This window comes from Arachis ipaensis, chromosome B5 (genome assembly GCF_059453495.1).
Source record: "Arachis ipaensis isolate K30076 ecotype BB chromosome B5, ASM5945349v1, whole genome shotgun sequence".
NCBI lineage: Eukaryota > Viridiplantae > Streptophyta > Magnoliopsida > Fabales > Fabaceae > Arachis > Arachis ipaensis.
In genome coordinates this window covers 101,544,448-101,558,335 of record NC_142440.1, presented here as the reverse complement: position 1 = coordinate 101,558,335, position 13,888 = coordinate 101,544,448, and the positions used below count along the sequence as shown (strand labels likewise).

Below are 13,888 nucleotides of genomic sequence, written 5' to 3'. Positions count from 1 at the left end.
AATGGAGGCTAAGGGCTCGGCCTCGATCCATTTGGTGTAGTAGTCTACGGCAACGATGAGATACCGGAGTTGTTTGGGTGCCGTGGAAAAAGGGCCGACAAGGTCGACGCCCCATGTTCCGAATGGCTGTTCTATTGTTATGACATTGAGCTGGTGTGGGACGGCCTGGTGGAAGTCGGCGTGTGCCTGGCATTTGCTGCAGTTTTTTACCAGCTGCATAGAGTCCTTGATAACCGAGGGCCAGAAGTATCCAGCCCGGACGACCTTCTGGGCTAGGATTTTGCCCCCGATGTGATGGCCACAGCAGCCTTCATGGATTTCACGGAGTATGGACTCCGTGTCCCTGGGTTTGACGCACTTGAGTAGGGGCTGCGAGAATCCTCGTTTATATAATTGTCCTAAAACGATGATGTAGTTGGCGACTTCCCGTTTTACCCGATTTGCTTTTTTGGGATCTTCGGGTAGTACTCCGTCGAGGAGGTATTGTAGGATAGAGGAGGTCCATGATTCCGGGTCGTAGATCGGTAGAACAATGTCGGTCGTGGTTGATACGGACGGCGTTCGGACGACTTCCTGAATTAACGACTGGTTACCCTGTCCTGGCTTGGTGCTGGCCAGTTTTGAGAGTAGTCTGCTCTTGCATTTTGTTCCCTGGGGATGTGTTGTATGGTTACTTGATCGAATTCTTCTTTTAGCTTATTTACCTTGGTGAGGTATTGTTGGAGTAGGGGGTCTCGTGTTTGGTAGTCTCCGTTGACTTGGGAGCTGACTACCTGTGAGTCGCTGCAAATCTCCAAAACTTTTGCCCCGACCTCTTTGGCTAGGGTTAAGCTGGCCAAGAGATCCTCGTATTTTGCCTGGTTGTTGGAGACGGGGAACTCGTACTGAACTGATTGTTCGATTATGACTCTGTTTTGGCTTTCGAGTATCACTCCGGCTCTGCCGGAGGTGATGTTGGATGAGCCGTCCACGTGTAGCTTCCAGGTATCGGTAGTGGCGTTTCCTGGTGTCATCTTAGCGATGAAATTTGCCAAGGCCTGTACTTTGATCGCGGTCTGGGGTTCGAATGTTATCTGGAATTGGGATAGTTCGATAGACCATGCTAGCATTTGTCCTGCTAGGTCGGTCTTCTGCAGTACTTGTCTGACCGCTTGGTCAGTTCGAACTGTAATGGGATGTGCCTGGAAGTATTGATGGAGGCGTCGGGAAGCTGTGAGGAGTGTGATGGTGAGCTTCTCGAGGTGAGAGTAGCGTGATTCCGTGTCTTGGAAGACTTTGCTTACGAGGTAGATAGGTCGCTGGGCCTTGTTTTCGTCTTCTCGGACTAGTGTCACGGCTAGTGCTCCTTCCGTTATGGACATGTATAGATAGAGGACCTCCCCTGTTTGGGGTTTGGCTAGAACGGGGGGTTCTGCCAGTACTTCTTTGAAGTGTTGGAATGCCTTTTCGCATTCTGTATCCCATTTGAAGGGGGTTCCTTTCTTCATAAGTTTGAAGAAGGGGATCGCCTTCTAGGTGGTCAATTTCTAGATGTCTTTGAGGTTTTTTGGACTTGCCATTTTAAGTATGGCTGTACACTTCTTGGGGTTTGCTTCTACCCCGCGTTGTGTGATTATGAACCCCAAGAATTTTCCCGCTTCCATCCCGAATGCACATTTTGTCGGGTTAAGGCGCATTCGGTGCCTCCTCAGAGTATCCATTACGAGCTTGAGGTCACCAATGAGCTGTTCGCCGGATTCGGTCTTCACGAGCATGTCGTCTATGTAAACTTCCAACTTGTTCCTGGATAGGCCTTGGAAAATTTTGTTGACGAGCCTTTGGTAAGTGGCTCCGGTGCTTTTAAGGCCGAAGGGCATGACTGTGTAGCAGTACGTCCCGTCGGGAGTGATGAAGGTCGTTTTCTCTTCATCAGGTCGGTGCATTAGTATCTGGTTGAACCACGAATACGCGTCCATGAAGCTGAGATATTGGTGGCCGAATGCAGCGTCTACCAGTCCGTCGATGCTTGGTAGGGGGGAGGCGTCTTTTGGACAGGCTTTACTGAGGTCCGTGTAGTTGACACACATCTGCCATTTCCTGTTTTCTTTTTTGACTAGCATGACGTTAGCCAGCCAGGTCGTAAAGGGCAGTTCCCTAATAAAGCCCGCTTTGAGGAGGGGTTTAACCTGTTTGTTGACCTCGGCTGCTCGGTCGGGGGATATTTTTCGTCTCCTCTGTGCCACAGGTTTAGCTTTGGGATCCACGGCTAGTCAGTGAGACATTAGATTGGGGTCTATTCTTGGCATATCGGCGGGTGTGAATGCAAAAAAGTCTCTGCTCTGCCTTAGGAGGCGTGAGAGATCTTCTTTAAAATCATAGGGAGGTTCCTATTGATGAAAGTGTACTCTTCTTTGGCTTGCCCTATTTGCAGTTTTTCCATGTCTCCTTCTGGTTCCGGCCTGGATTGTCCGTCTTGTCGGGCATCCAGGTCGGCTAAGAATATGTTGGCCGTGTCGCGGGATCTTTTTCGCAAGGCTAGGTTGGCGTTGTCGCATTCTACTGCGATTTCCCAATCTTCGTGGATGGTTCCGATGGAGCCGTCTTCTGCTGTGAACTTCTTGAGAAGGTATTTGGTGAAGATGACGGCAGAGAGGTCGTTGATTATTTTTCTTCCGAGGATGATGTTGTAGGCAGTGGAGTCTTTGAGGACCACGAACTCGGATAGGATTGTCTTCCTTTGGTTTCCTGTCCCTATGGTGAGGGGAAGGACGTTGGAACCGTCTGGGTTGAGGAAGTTGTCTCCGAGTCCTGTGACTCCGTTGTGGTGTGTCTGTAGATTGTTGTTGCGGAGTCCGAGTTTGTCGAAGGCTCCTCTGAAAAGGATGTTAGAGTCTGCTCCTGTATGTACTAGTATTCTTTTGACTAGCCCGGTTCCGATCTTCGCCGAGATGACGAAGGGAGCGTCTTCCACCGAGGTGCCGAGTTGGCAGTCCTCGGGGGAGAATGTTATCGCCTTACCTGTGGTGGCGGTTGGGGTTTGATTTCTAACTGCCAAGACCTTGAGATCCTTCTTGAGTGCTGATTTTGATTTACCCGGGGTATCTTTGCCTGTGATGACATTTACGATTATGGTCGTATCTCTCTCTGGGATTTCCTTGGGGGCTTGTCTTTGCGTCCTTGGGCTGCGTCCTTCTCTCTCTAGTGATCTGTATCTTTTTGCACACTTTGGCTCCCTGATAATTTTGGCGAACTCGGGGAGTTTGCTGTCTCTTATTGCTTGTTCAAGAGCGTCTTTTCAGTCGAAACAGTCTTGTGTCCTATGTCCGTAACCTCGGTGATAGTCGCAGTATAGGGTTTTGTTTCCACCGGTTCTTTCCTTGAGTTATCGGGCCTTCGGGAGGATACGTGATGAGCGGATAATTTATACGCTTTTTGGCATTATTATTACATAGTTTTCAGTATGATTTAGTTAGTTTTTAGTATATTTTTATTAGTTTTTAATTAAAATTCACATTTCTGGACTTTACTATGAGTCTGTGTGTTTTTCTGTGATTTCAGGTATTTTCTGGCTGAAATTGAGGGACTTGAGCAAAAATCAGATTCAGAGGTTGAAGAAGGACTACAGATGTTGTTGGATTCTGACCTCCCTGCACTTAAAGTGGATTTTTTGGAGCTACAGAACTCCAAATGGTGCGCTCTCAATTGCGTTGGAAAGTAGACATCTAGGGCTTTCCAACAATATATAATAGTTCATACTATGCTCGAGTTTAGATGACGCAAACTGGCGTTCAACGCCAGTTCCATGGTGCATTCTGGAGTTAAACGCCAGAAACAGGTTACAAACTGGCGTTCAACTCCAAGAGAAGCGTCTACACATGAAAGCTTCATGCTCAGCCTAAGCACACACCAAGTGGGCCCAGAAGTGGATTTCTGCATCATTTACTCATTTCTGTAAACTCTAGTAACTAGTTTAGTATAAATAGAACTTTTTACTATTGTTTTTATATCTTCGGATCATTTTAGTCTTGGTTACTCCGGTTCCGCTCTGGGGTCGAGACCAATGAACTCCATTATCACTTATGTATTTTCAACGGTAGAGTTTCTACACACCATAGATTAAGGTGTGGAGCTCTGCTGTTTCTCATGAATTAATGCAAAGTACTATTGTTTTTCTATTCAATTCAAGCTTATTCCTATTCTAAGATGTTCATTCGCACCCAAGAACATGATGAATGTGATGATTATGTGATACTCATCATCATTCTCACTTACGAACGCGTGCCTGACAAACACTTCCGTTCTACATGCAAACAAGCTAGAATGAATATCTCTTAGATATCTAATACAGAGGACCGAGTCTGAGATATTAGAATCTTCGTGGTATAAGTTAGAACCCATGGACGGCCATTCCTGAGATTCAGAAAGTCTAAACCTTGTCTGTGGTATTCCGAGTAGGATCCGGGAAGGGATGGCTATGACGAGCTTCAAACTCGCGAGTGCTGGGCGTAGTGACAGATGCAAAAGGATAGTAAATCCTATTCCAGTATGATCGAGAACCGATAGATGATTAGCCATGCAGTGACAGCGCATTGGACCATTTTCACAGAGAGGATGGGATGTATCCATTGACAACGGTGATGCCCTACATAAAGCTTGCCATGAAAAGGAGTAGGAATGGTTGGATGAAGACAGCAAGAAAGCAGAGGTTCAGAGGAACGAAAGCATCTCTATACTCTTATCTGAAACTCTCACCAATGAATTACATAAGTATCTCTATCCTATTTTAATTATCTTTTAGTACACTATAATCTCTTAATACATTTGAATCCGCCTGACTGAGATTTACAAGGTGACCATAGCTTGCTTCAAGCCGACAATCTCCGTAGGATCGACCCTTACTCACGTAAGGTTTATTACTTGGACGACCCAGTGCACTTGCTGGTCAGTTGTGCGAAGTTGTGACAAAGAATTAAGAATATGAACGTGCGTATAAAGTTTTCAGCGCCGTTACCAAGGAATGGAACCGTCACGATTTCTGCGCACCAAGTTTTTGGCGCCGTTGCCGGGGATTGTTCGAGTTTGGACAATTGACGGTTCATCTTGTTGCTCAGATTAGGTAATTTTATTTTATTTTTAAGCTTTTTATTTCTTATTTTCGAAAAATACAAAAAATTTTCTTTTTCGTTTTTCCCAAAATAATTTGCGAAAATCCAAAAAAAAATTATAAAATCATAAAATCAAAAATAATTTTTGTGTTTCTTGTTTGAGTCTTGAGTCAAATTTTAAGTCTGGTGTCAATTGCATGTTTTTAAAATTTGTGCATTTTTCGAAAACTCATGCATGTGTTCTTCATGATCTTCAAGTTGTTCTTGACAAGTCTTCTTGTTTGATCTTTAAAATTTCTTGTTTTATGTCTTTTCTAGTTTTTCATATGCATTTTTAATTTGTTAGTGTCTAAAGTTTGAAAATTTCTAAGTTTGGTGTCTTGCATGTTTTTCTTTTCTTAAATATTTTTCAAAAATAAGTTCTTGATGTTCATCATGATCTTCAAAGTGTTCTTGGTGTTCATCTTGACATTCATAGTGTTCTTGCATGCATCATGTGTTTTGATTCATAATTTTCATGTTGTGAGTCTTTTGGTTGTTTTTCTCTTTCTTCATTAAAAATTCAAAAATAAAAAAAAATATCTTTCCCTTTTCTTCTCATAAAACTCGAATATTTGACTTGACTTTTTCAAAAATTTTTAAAATCTAGTTGTTCCTTATGAGTCAAATCAAATTTTCAATTTAAAAATCTTATCTTTTTCAAATCTTTTTCAAAAATCAAACCTTTTTCATTTTTCTTTCATATTTTCAAAAATTTCAAATTAATTTTCAAAATTTTTTTCTTATTTTTTAGTCCATATTTTCGAATTCAATGCTAACAATTAATGTGACTGATTCAAAAATATTAAGTTTGTTACTTGCCTAATAAGAAAGGTTCAATCTTTAAATTTTAAAATCAAATCTTTTTGTTTCTTGTTAGTCAAGTAATCAACTTTAACTTTCAAAATCAAATCTTTTTAAAATTCTTTTTCAAATCTTTTTCAAAATAAATTTCAATCACATCTTTTTCAAAATTTAATTTCAAAATCTTTTCTAACTTCTTTTCTAACTTCCTATCTTTTCAAAATTTGATTTTCAAATCTTTTTCAATTAATCACTTAACTTTTTGTTTGATTTTAAAAGTTTACTATTTCAATCATATCTTTTTCAAAACTACATAACTAATTCTCTCTCTAATTTTCGAAAATCACCTTCCTCTTTTTCAAAATTCCTTTTTGATTAACTAATTGTTTTAAATTTTCGAATTCTAACCTTAATTTTAAATTAAAAACAAAAATATTTTTATTTTAATTTATTTAATTTTCGAATTATTCTCTTCCTCATCTCCTTCTATTTATTTATTCATCTACTAACACTTCTCTTCCACCCAAAATCCGAACCCCATCTCCCTCTCTGTGTTCGAATTTTCCTCTTCTCCTTCTTATATTCTTCTCTTCTTATACTTGCATAAGGAATCTTTATACTGTGACATAGAGGATTCTATATTTTCTTTTGTGTTCTCTTCTTTTTCATATGAGCAGGAACAAGGATAAGAACATTCTTGTTGAGGCTGATCCTGAACCTGAAAGGACTCTAAAGAGGAAGCTAAGGGAAGCTAAAGCACAACTCTCTAGAGAAAATCTGACAGAAATTTTCGAAAAAGAAGGAGACATGGCCGAAAATAATAACAATGCAAAGAAGATGCTTGGTGACTTCACTGCACCTAATTCCAATTTACATGGAAGAAGCATCTCAATCCCTACCATTGGAGCAAACAATTTTGAGCTGAAACCTCAACTAGTTTCTCTGATGCAACAGAATTGCAAGTTTTATGGACTTCCATCCGAAGATCCCTTTCAGTTCTTAACTGAATTCTTGCAGATCTGTGATACTGTTAAGACCAATGGGGTTGATTCCGAGGTCTACAGGCTTATGCTTTTCCCATTTGCTGTAAGAGACAGAGCTAGAGTATGGTTGGACTCTCAACCTAAAGATAGCCTGAACTCTTGGGATAAGCTGGTCAAGGCTTTCTTAGCCAAGTTCTTTCCTCCTCAAAAGCTTAGTAAGCTTAGAGTGGATGTCCAAACCTTCAGACAGAAGGAAGGTGAATCCCTCTATGAAGCTTGGGAGAGATATAAGAAGCTGACCAAAAAGTATCTTTCTGACATGCTTTCAGAATGGACCATCCTGGATATATTCTATGATGGTCTGTCTGAGCTATCAAAGATGTTACTGGACCATTCTGCAGGTGGATCCATTCACCAAAAGAAAACACCTGCAGAAGCTCAAGAACTCATTGACATGGTTGCAAATAACCAGTTCATGTACACTTCTGAAGGGAATCCTGTGAATAATGGGATGCCTATGAGGAAAGGAGTTCTTGAAATTGATGCTCTGAATGCCATATTGGCTCAGAAAAAAATATTGACTCAGCAAGTCAATATGATCTCTCAAAGTCTGAATGGATTGAAGGAATCATCCAACAGTACTAAAGAGGCATCTTCTGAAGAAGAAGCTTATGATCCTGAGAACCCTGCAATAGTAGAGGTGAATTACATGGGTGAACCCTATGGAAACACCTATAATCCCTCATGGAGAAATCATCCAAATTTCTCATGGAAGGATCAACAAAAGCCTCAACAAGGCTTTAATAATGGTGGAAGAAACAGGTTTAGCAATAGTAAACCTTTTCCACCATCCACTCAGCAACAGACAGAGAATTCTGAGCAGAACCCATCTAGCTTAGCAAATATAGTCTCTGATCTATCTAAGGCCACTTTGAGTTTCATGAATGAAACAAGGTCCTCCATTAGAAATTTGAAGGCACAAGTGGGCCAGTTGAGTAAAAGGGTCACTGAAATTCCTCCTAGTACTCTCCCAAACAATACAGAAGAAAATCCAAAGAGAGAGTGCAAAGCCATTGATTTAATCACCATGGCCGAACCTACAAGGGAGGGAGAGGACGTGAATCCCAGTAAGGAAGACCTCATGGGACGTCCTGTGATCAATAAGGAGTTTCCGTCTGAGGAACCAAAGGAATCTGAGACTCATCTAGAGACCATAGAGATTCCATTGAACCTCCTTATGCCATTCATGAGCTCTGATGAGTATTCTTTTGAAGAGAATGAAGATGTCACTGAAGAGCAAGTTGCCAAATACCTTGGTGCGATCATGAAGCTGAATGCCAAATTATTTGGTAATGAGACTTGGGAAGATGAACCCCCGTGCTCACCAATGAACTGAGTGATCTGAATCAACTGAGATTGCCTCAGAAGAAACAGGATCCTGGTAAATTCCTAATTCCCTGTAACATAGGCACCATGACCTTTGAAAAAGCTCTTTGTGACCTGGGGTCAGGAATAAACCTCATGCCACTCTCTGTAATGGACAAACTGGAAATCTTTGAGGTACAGGCTGCCAAATTCTCATTAGAGATGGCAGACAAATCCATGAAATAGGCTTATGGACTAGTAGAGGACGTGCTAGTAAAGGTTCAAGGCCTTTACATCCCTGCTGATTTCATAATCCTAGACACTAGGAAGGATGAGGATGAATCCATCATCCTTGGAAGACCCTTCCTAGCCACAGCAAGAGCTGTGATTGATGTGGACAGAGGAGAGTTGGTCCTTCAACTGAATGAGGACTACCTTGTGTTTAAAACTCAAGGATCTCCTTTTGTAACCATGGAGAGGAAGCATGAAAAGCTTCTCTTACTGCAGAGTCAACCAAAGCCCCCACAGTCAACCTCTAAGTTTGGTGTTGGGAGGCCACAACCAAACTCTAAGTTTGGTGTTGAACCCCCACATTCAAACTCTAAGTTTGGTGTTGGGAGGTTCTAACCTTGCTCTGATTATCTGTGAGGCTCCATGAGAGCTCACTGTCAAGCTATTGACATTAAAGAAGCGCTTGTTGGGAGGCAACTCAATGTTATTTAATCAATTTTATTTTATTTTCTCTTTATTATTTCGTATTTTATTAGGTTGATGATCATATGGAGTCACAAAAACTACTGAAAAATCAAAAACAATGAAAAGCAGCATTGAAAACAGCACACCCTGGAGGAAGAGCTTACTGGCGTTTAAACGCCAGTAAGGAGCATCTGGCTGGCGTTTAACGCCAGAACAGAGCATGAAACTGGCGTTAAACGCCAGAAATAAGCAGCAGTCTGGCGTTTAAACGCCAGGATTGCACCCAGAGAAAAGCTGGCGTTAAACGCCAGAAACAAGCTCCATTTGGGCGTTTAATGCCAGAATCAAGCATGGAGCTGGCGTTTAATGCCAGAAACAAGCATGGAAGTGGCGTTAAACACCAGAATTCCACAATAAGGGCGTTTTACACGCCTAATTGAGGCAGGGATGTTAAGTCCTTGGCCCCACTTGATCTGTGGGCCCCACAGGATCTCCTCAAGATCTGTGGACCCCACAAGATCCCCACCTACCCTTCTTCTCTCCTCTTCCCACCTTTTCATAACTTTCTTCCCCAAATACCCCTCACCAATCAACTCAATCACTCTTTCCCATCACCTCTTCACCACCCACATCCATCTTCTCTTCCCCATAAACCCCACCTACCTTCAAATTCAAAATATTTTCCCTCCCAAACCCAATCCTAAATAGCCGAACCCTAAACCCCTCATTCATTCTTCTATTTCACATAACACTACCCTCTCTTCTTCCACTTGGCTGAAACCTACTCTCTCTCCCTCTCCTCCATTTTCTTCTTCTTCTACTCACTTCTTTCTTCTTTTGCTCGGGGACGAGCAAACATTTTATGTTTGGTGTGGTAAAAGCATTGCTTTTTATTTTTCCATAACCATTTATGGCACCTAAGGCCAGAGAAACCTCTAGAAAGAGGAAAGGGAAGGCAATTGCTTCCACCTCTGAGTCATGGAAGATGGAGAGATTCATCTCAAAGGTCCATCAAGACCACTTCTATGAAGTTGTGGCCAAGAAGAAAGTGATCCCTGAGGTTCCTTTCAAGCTCAAGAATAATGAGTATCCAGAGATCCGACTTGAGATCCAAAGAAGAGGCTGGGAAGTTCTCACCAACCCCATTCAACAAGTCGGGATCCTAATGGTTCAAGAGTTCTATGCAAACGCACGGATCACTAGAAACCATGATCAAAGTGTGAACCCAAATCCAAAGCATTGGCTTACCATGGTTTGGGAAAAATACTTAGATTTCAATCCGGAAAATGTAAGGCTAGCGTTCAACTTGCCAATGATGGAAGAAAATGCACGCCCCTACACAAGAAGGGTCAACTTTGATCAAAGGTTGGACCAAGTCCTCATAGACATATGTGAGGAAGGAGCTCAATGGAAAATTGACTCAAGAGGCAAGCCGGTTCAATTAAGAAGGCATGACCTCAAACCAGTGGCTAGGGGATGGCTAGAGTTCATTCAATGCTCAATCATTCCTACTAGTAACTGGTCTGAAGTTACTATAGACCGGGCCATCATGATCCATAGTATCATGATTGGAGAAGAGGTGGAAGTTCATGAGATTATACCTCAAGAACTCTACAAGGTGGCTGACAAGTCCTCCACTTGGGCAAGGTTAGCCTTTCCTCACCTCATTTGCCACCTCTGCAATTCGGCTGGAATTGACATTGAGGGAGATATCCTCATTGAAGAGGATAAGCCAATCACTAAGAAAAGGATGAAGCAAATAAGAGATCATGGACTTCAACATGATCATGAGGAAATTCCTCACCATGAAATCCCTGAGATGCCTCAGGGGATGCACTTTTCTCCACAGAATTATTGGGGACAAATCAACACTTCCCTAGGAGAATTAAGTTCCAACATGGGACAATTAAGGGTGGAGCACCAAGAGCACTCCATCATCCTCCATGAAATTAGAGAAGATCAAAGAGCTATGAGGGAGAAGAAGGAAAGACAAGGAAGAGACATAGAGGAGCTCAAGAGCACCATTGGTTCTTCAAGAAGAGGAAGACGCCACCCTCACTAAGGTGGACTCATTCCTTAATCTCCTTGTCTATTTATTTTATGGTTTTCGTTTTTTAAGCCTTATGTGTTATTTATGTTTGTGCCTTTACTACATGATCATTAGTGTCTAAGTGTCTATGCCTTAAAGTTATGAATATGAATCCATCACCTCTCTTGAATGAAAAATGTTTTAATTACAAAAGAACAAGAAGTACATGGTTTCGAATTCATCCTTGAAACTAGTTTAATTATTTTGATGTGGTGACAATACTTTTTGTTTTCTGAATGAATGCTTGAACAGTGCATATGTCTTTTGAAGTTGATGTTTATGAATGTTAAATATGTTGGCTCTTGAAAGAATGATGAAAAGGAGAAATGTTATCTGATAATCTGAAAAATCATAAAAATAATTCTTGAAGCAAGAAAAAGCAGTGAATACAAAAGCTTGCAGAAAAAAAAAAAGAAAAAGAGAAAAATAGCGAAAAAAAGAAAAAGAAAAAGCAAGCAGAAAAAGCCAAAAGCTCTTTAAACCAAAAGGCAAGAAAAAAAAGCCAATAGCCCTTAAAACCAAAAGGCAAGAGTAATAAAAAGGATCCAAGGCTTTGAGCATCAGTGGATAGGAGGGCCTAAAGGAATAAAATCCTGGCCTAAGCAGCTAAACCAAGCTGTCCCTAACCATGTGCTTGTGGCGTGAAGGTGTCAAGTGAAAACTTGAGACTGGGCGGTTAAAGTCGAGGTTCAAAGCAAAAACAAAGTGTACTTAAGAACCCTGGACACCTCTAATTGGGGACTTTAGCAAAGCTGAGTCACAATCTGAAAAGGTTCACCCAGTTATGTGTCTGTGGCATTTATGTATCCGGTGGTAATACTGGAAAACAAAGTGCCTAGAGCCACGGCCAAGACTCATTAAGTAACTATGTTCAAGAATCAACATACTGAACTAGGAGAATCAATAACACTATCTGAACTCTGAGTTCCTATAGATGCCAATTATTCTGAACCTCAATGGATAAAGTGAGATGCCAAAACTATTCAAGAGGCAAAAAGCTACAAGTCCCGCTCATCTGATTGGAGCTAAGTTTCATTGATATTTTGGAATTTATAGTATATTCTCTTCTTTTTATCCTATTTGATTTTCAGTTGCTTGGGGACAAGCAACAATTTAAGTTTGGTGTTGTGATGAGTAGATAATTTATACGCTTTTTGGCATTGTTTTTACATAGTTTTCAGTATGATTTAGTTAGTTTTTAGTATATTTTTATTAGTTTTTAATTAAAATTCACATTTCTGGACTTTACTATGAGTTTGTGTATTTTTCTGTGATTTCAGGTATTTTCTGGCTGAAATTGAGGGACTTGAGCAAAAATCAGATTCTGAGGTTGAAGAAGGACTGCAGATGCTGTTGGATTCTGACCTCCCTGCACTCAAAGTGGATTTTCCAGAGCTACAGAACTCAAAATGGTGCACTCTCAATTGCGTTGGAAAGTATACATCCAGGGCTTTCCGGCAATATATAATAGTCCATACTTTGCCCGAGTTTAGATGATGCAAACTGGCGTTCAACGCCAGTTCCATGCTGCATTCTGGAGTTAAACGCCAGAAACAGGTTGCAAAGTGGAGTTAAACGCCAGAAACAGGTTACAAACTGGCGTTCAACTGCAAGAGAAGCCTCTACACATGAAAGCTTCATGCTCAGCCCAAGCACACACCAAGTGGGCCCCAGAAGTGGATTTCTGCATCATTTACTCATTTTTGTAAACCCTAGTAACTAGTTTAGTATAAATAGAACTTTTTACTATTGTTTTTATATCTTCGGATCATTTTAGTCTTGGTTACTCCGGTTCCCCTCTGGGGCCGAGACCAATGAACTCCATTATCACTTATGTATTTTCAACGGTAGAGTTTCTACACACCATAGATTAAGGTGTGGAGTTCTGCTGTTCCTCATGAATTAATGTAAAGTACTATTGTTTTTCTATTCAATTCAAGCTTATTCCTATTCTAAGATGTTCATTTGCACCCAAGAACATGATGAATGTGATGATTATGTGACGCTCATCATCATTCTCACTTACGAATGCGTGCCTGACAAACACTTCCGTTCTACATGCAAACAAGCTAGAATGAATATCTCTTAGATATCTAATACAAAGGACCGAGTCCGAGATATTAGAATCTTCGTGGTATAAGTTAGAACCCATGGATGGCCATTCCTGAGATCCAGAAAGTCTAAACCTTGTCTGTGTATTCCGAGTAGGATCCGGGAAGGGATGGCTGTGACGAGCTTCAAACTCGCGAGTGCTGGGCGTAGTGACAGACGCAAAAGGATAGTAAATCCTATTCCAGTATGATCGAGAACCGACAGATGATTAGCCATGCAGTGACAGCGCATTGGACCATTTTCACAGAGAGGATGGGATGTAGCCATTGACAACGGTGATGCCCTACATAAAGCTTGCCATGGAAATGAGTAGGAATGGTTGGATGAAGACATCAGGAAAGCAGAGGTTCAGAGGAACGAAAGCATCTCTATACTCTTATCTGAAACTCTCACCAATGAATTACATAAGTATCTCTATCCTATTTTAATTATCTTTTAGTACACTATAATCTCTTAATACATTTGAATCCGCCTGACTGAGATTTACAAGGTGACCATAGCTTGCTTCAAGCCGACAATCTCCGTGGGATCGACCCTTACTCACGTAAGGTTTATTACTTGGACGACCCAGTGCACTTGCTGGTCAGTTGTGTGAAGTTGTGAAAAAGAATTAAGATTATGAATGTGCGTATAAAGTTTTCAGCGCCGTTACCAAGGAATGAAACCGTCACGATTTCTGTGCACCAATATGTCGGTCTGCTATTTGGTGGTAAATC

General features: G+C 41.2%; 1 protein-coding gene across 1 annotated transcript; it reads right to left on the bottom strand.

Moving 5' to 3' along the window:
• Nucleotides 1-578: 578 nt before the first annotated feature.
• On the bottom strand, nt 579-1,487 carry LOC148565175 (uncharacterized). Its single transcript, XM_088487124.1, has one exon. The coding sequence runs from the start codon at nt 1,485-1,487 to the stop codon at nt 579-581; it is 909 nt and encodes a 302-aa protein (XP_088343250.1).
• Between the last annotated feature and the right edge of the window lie 12,401 nt (nt 1,488-13,888).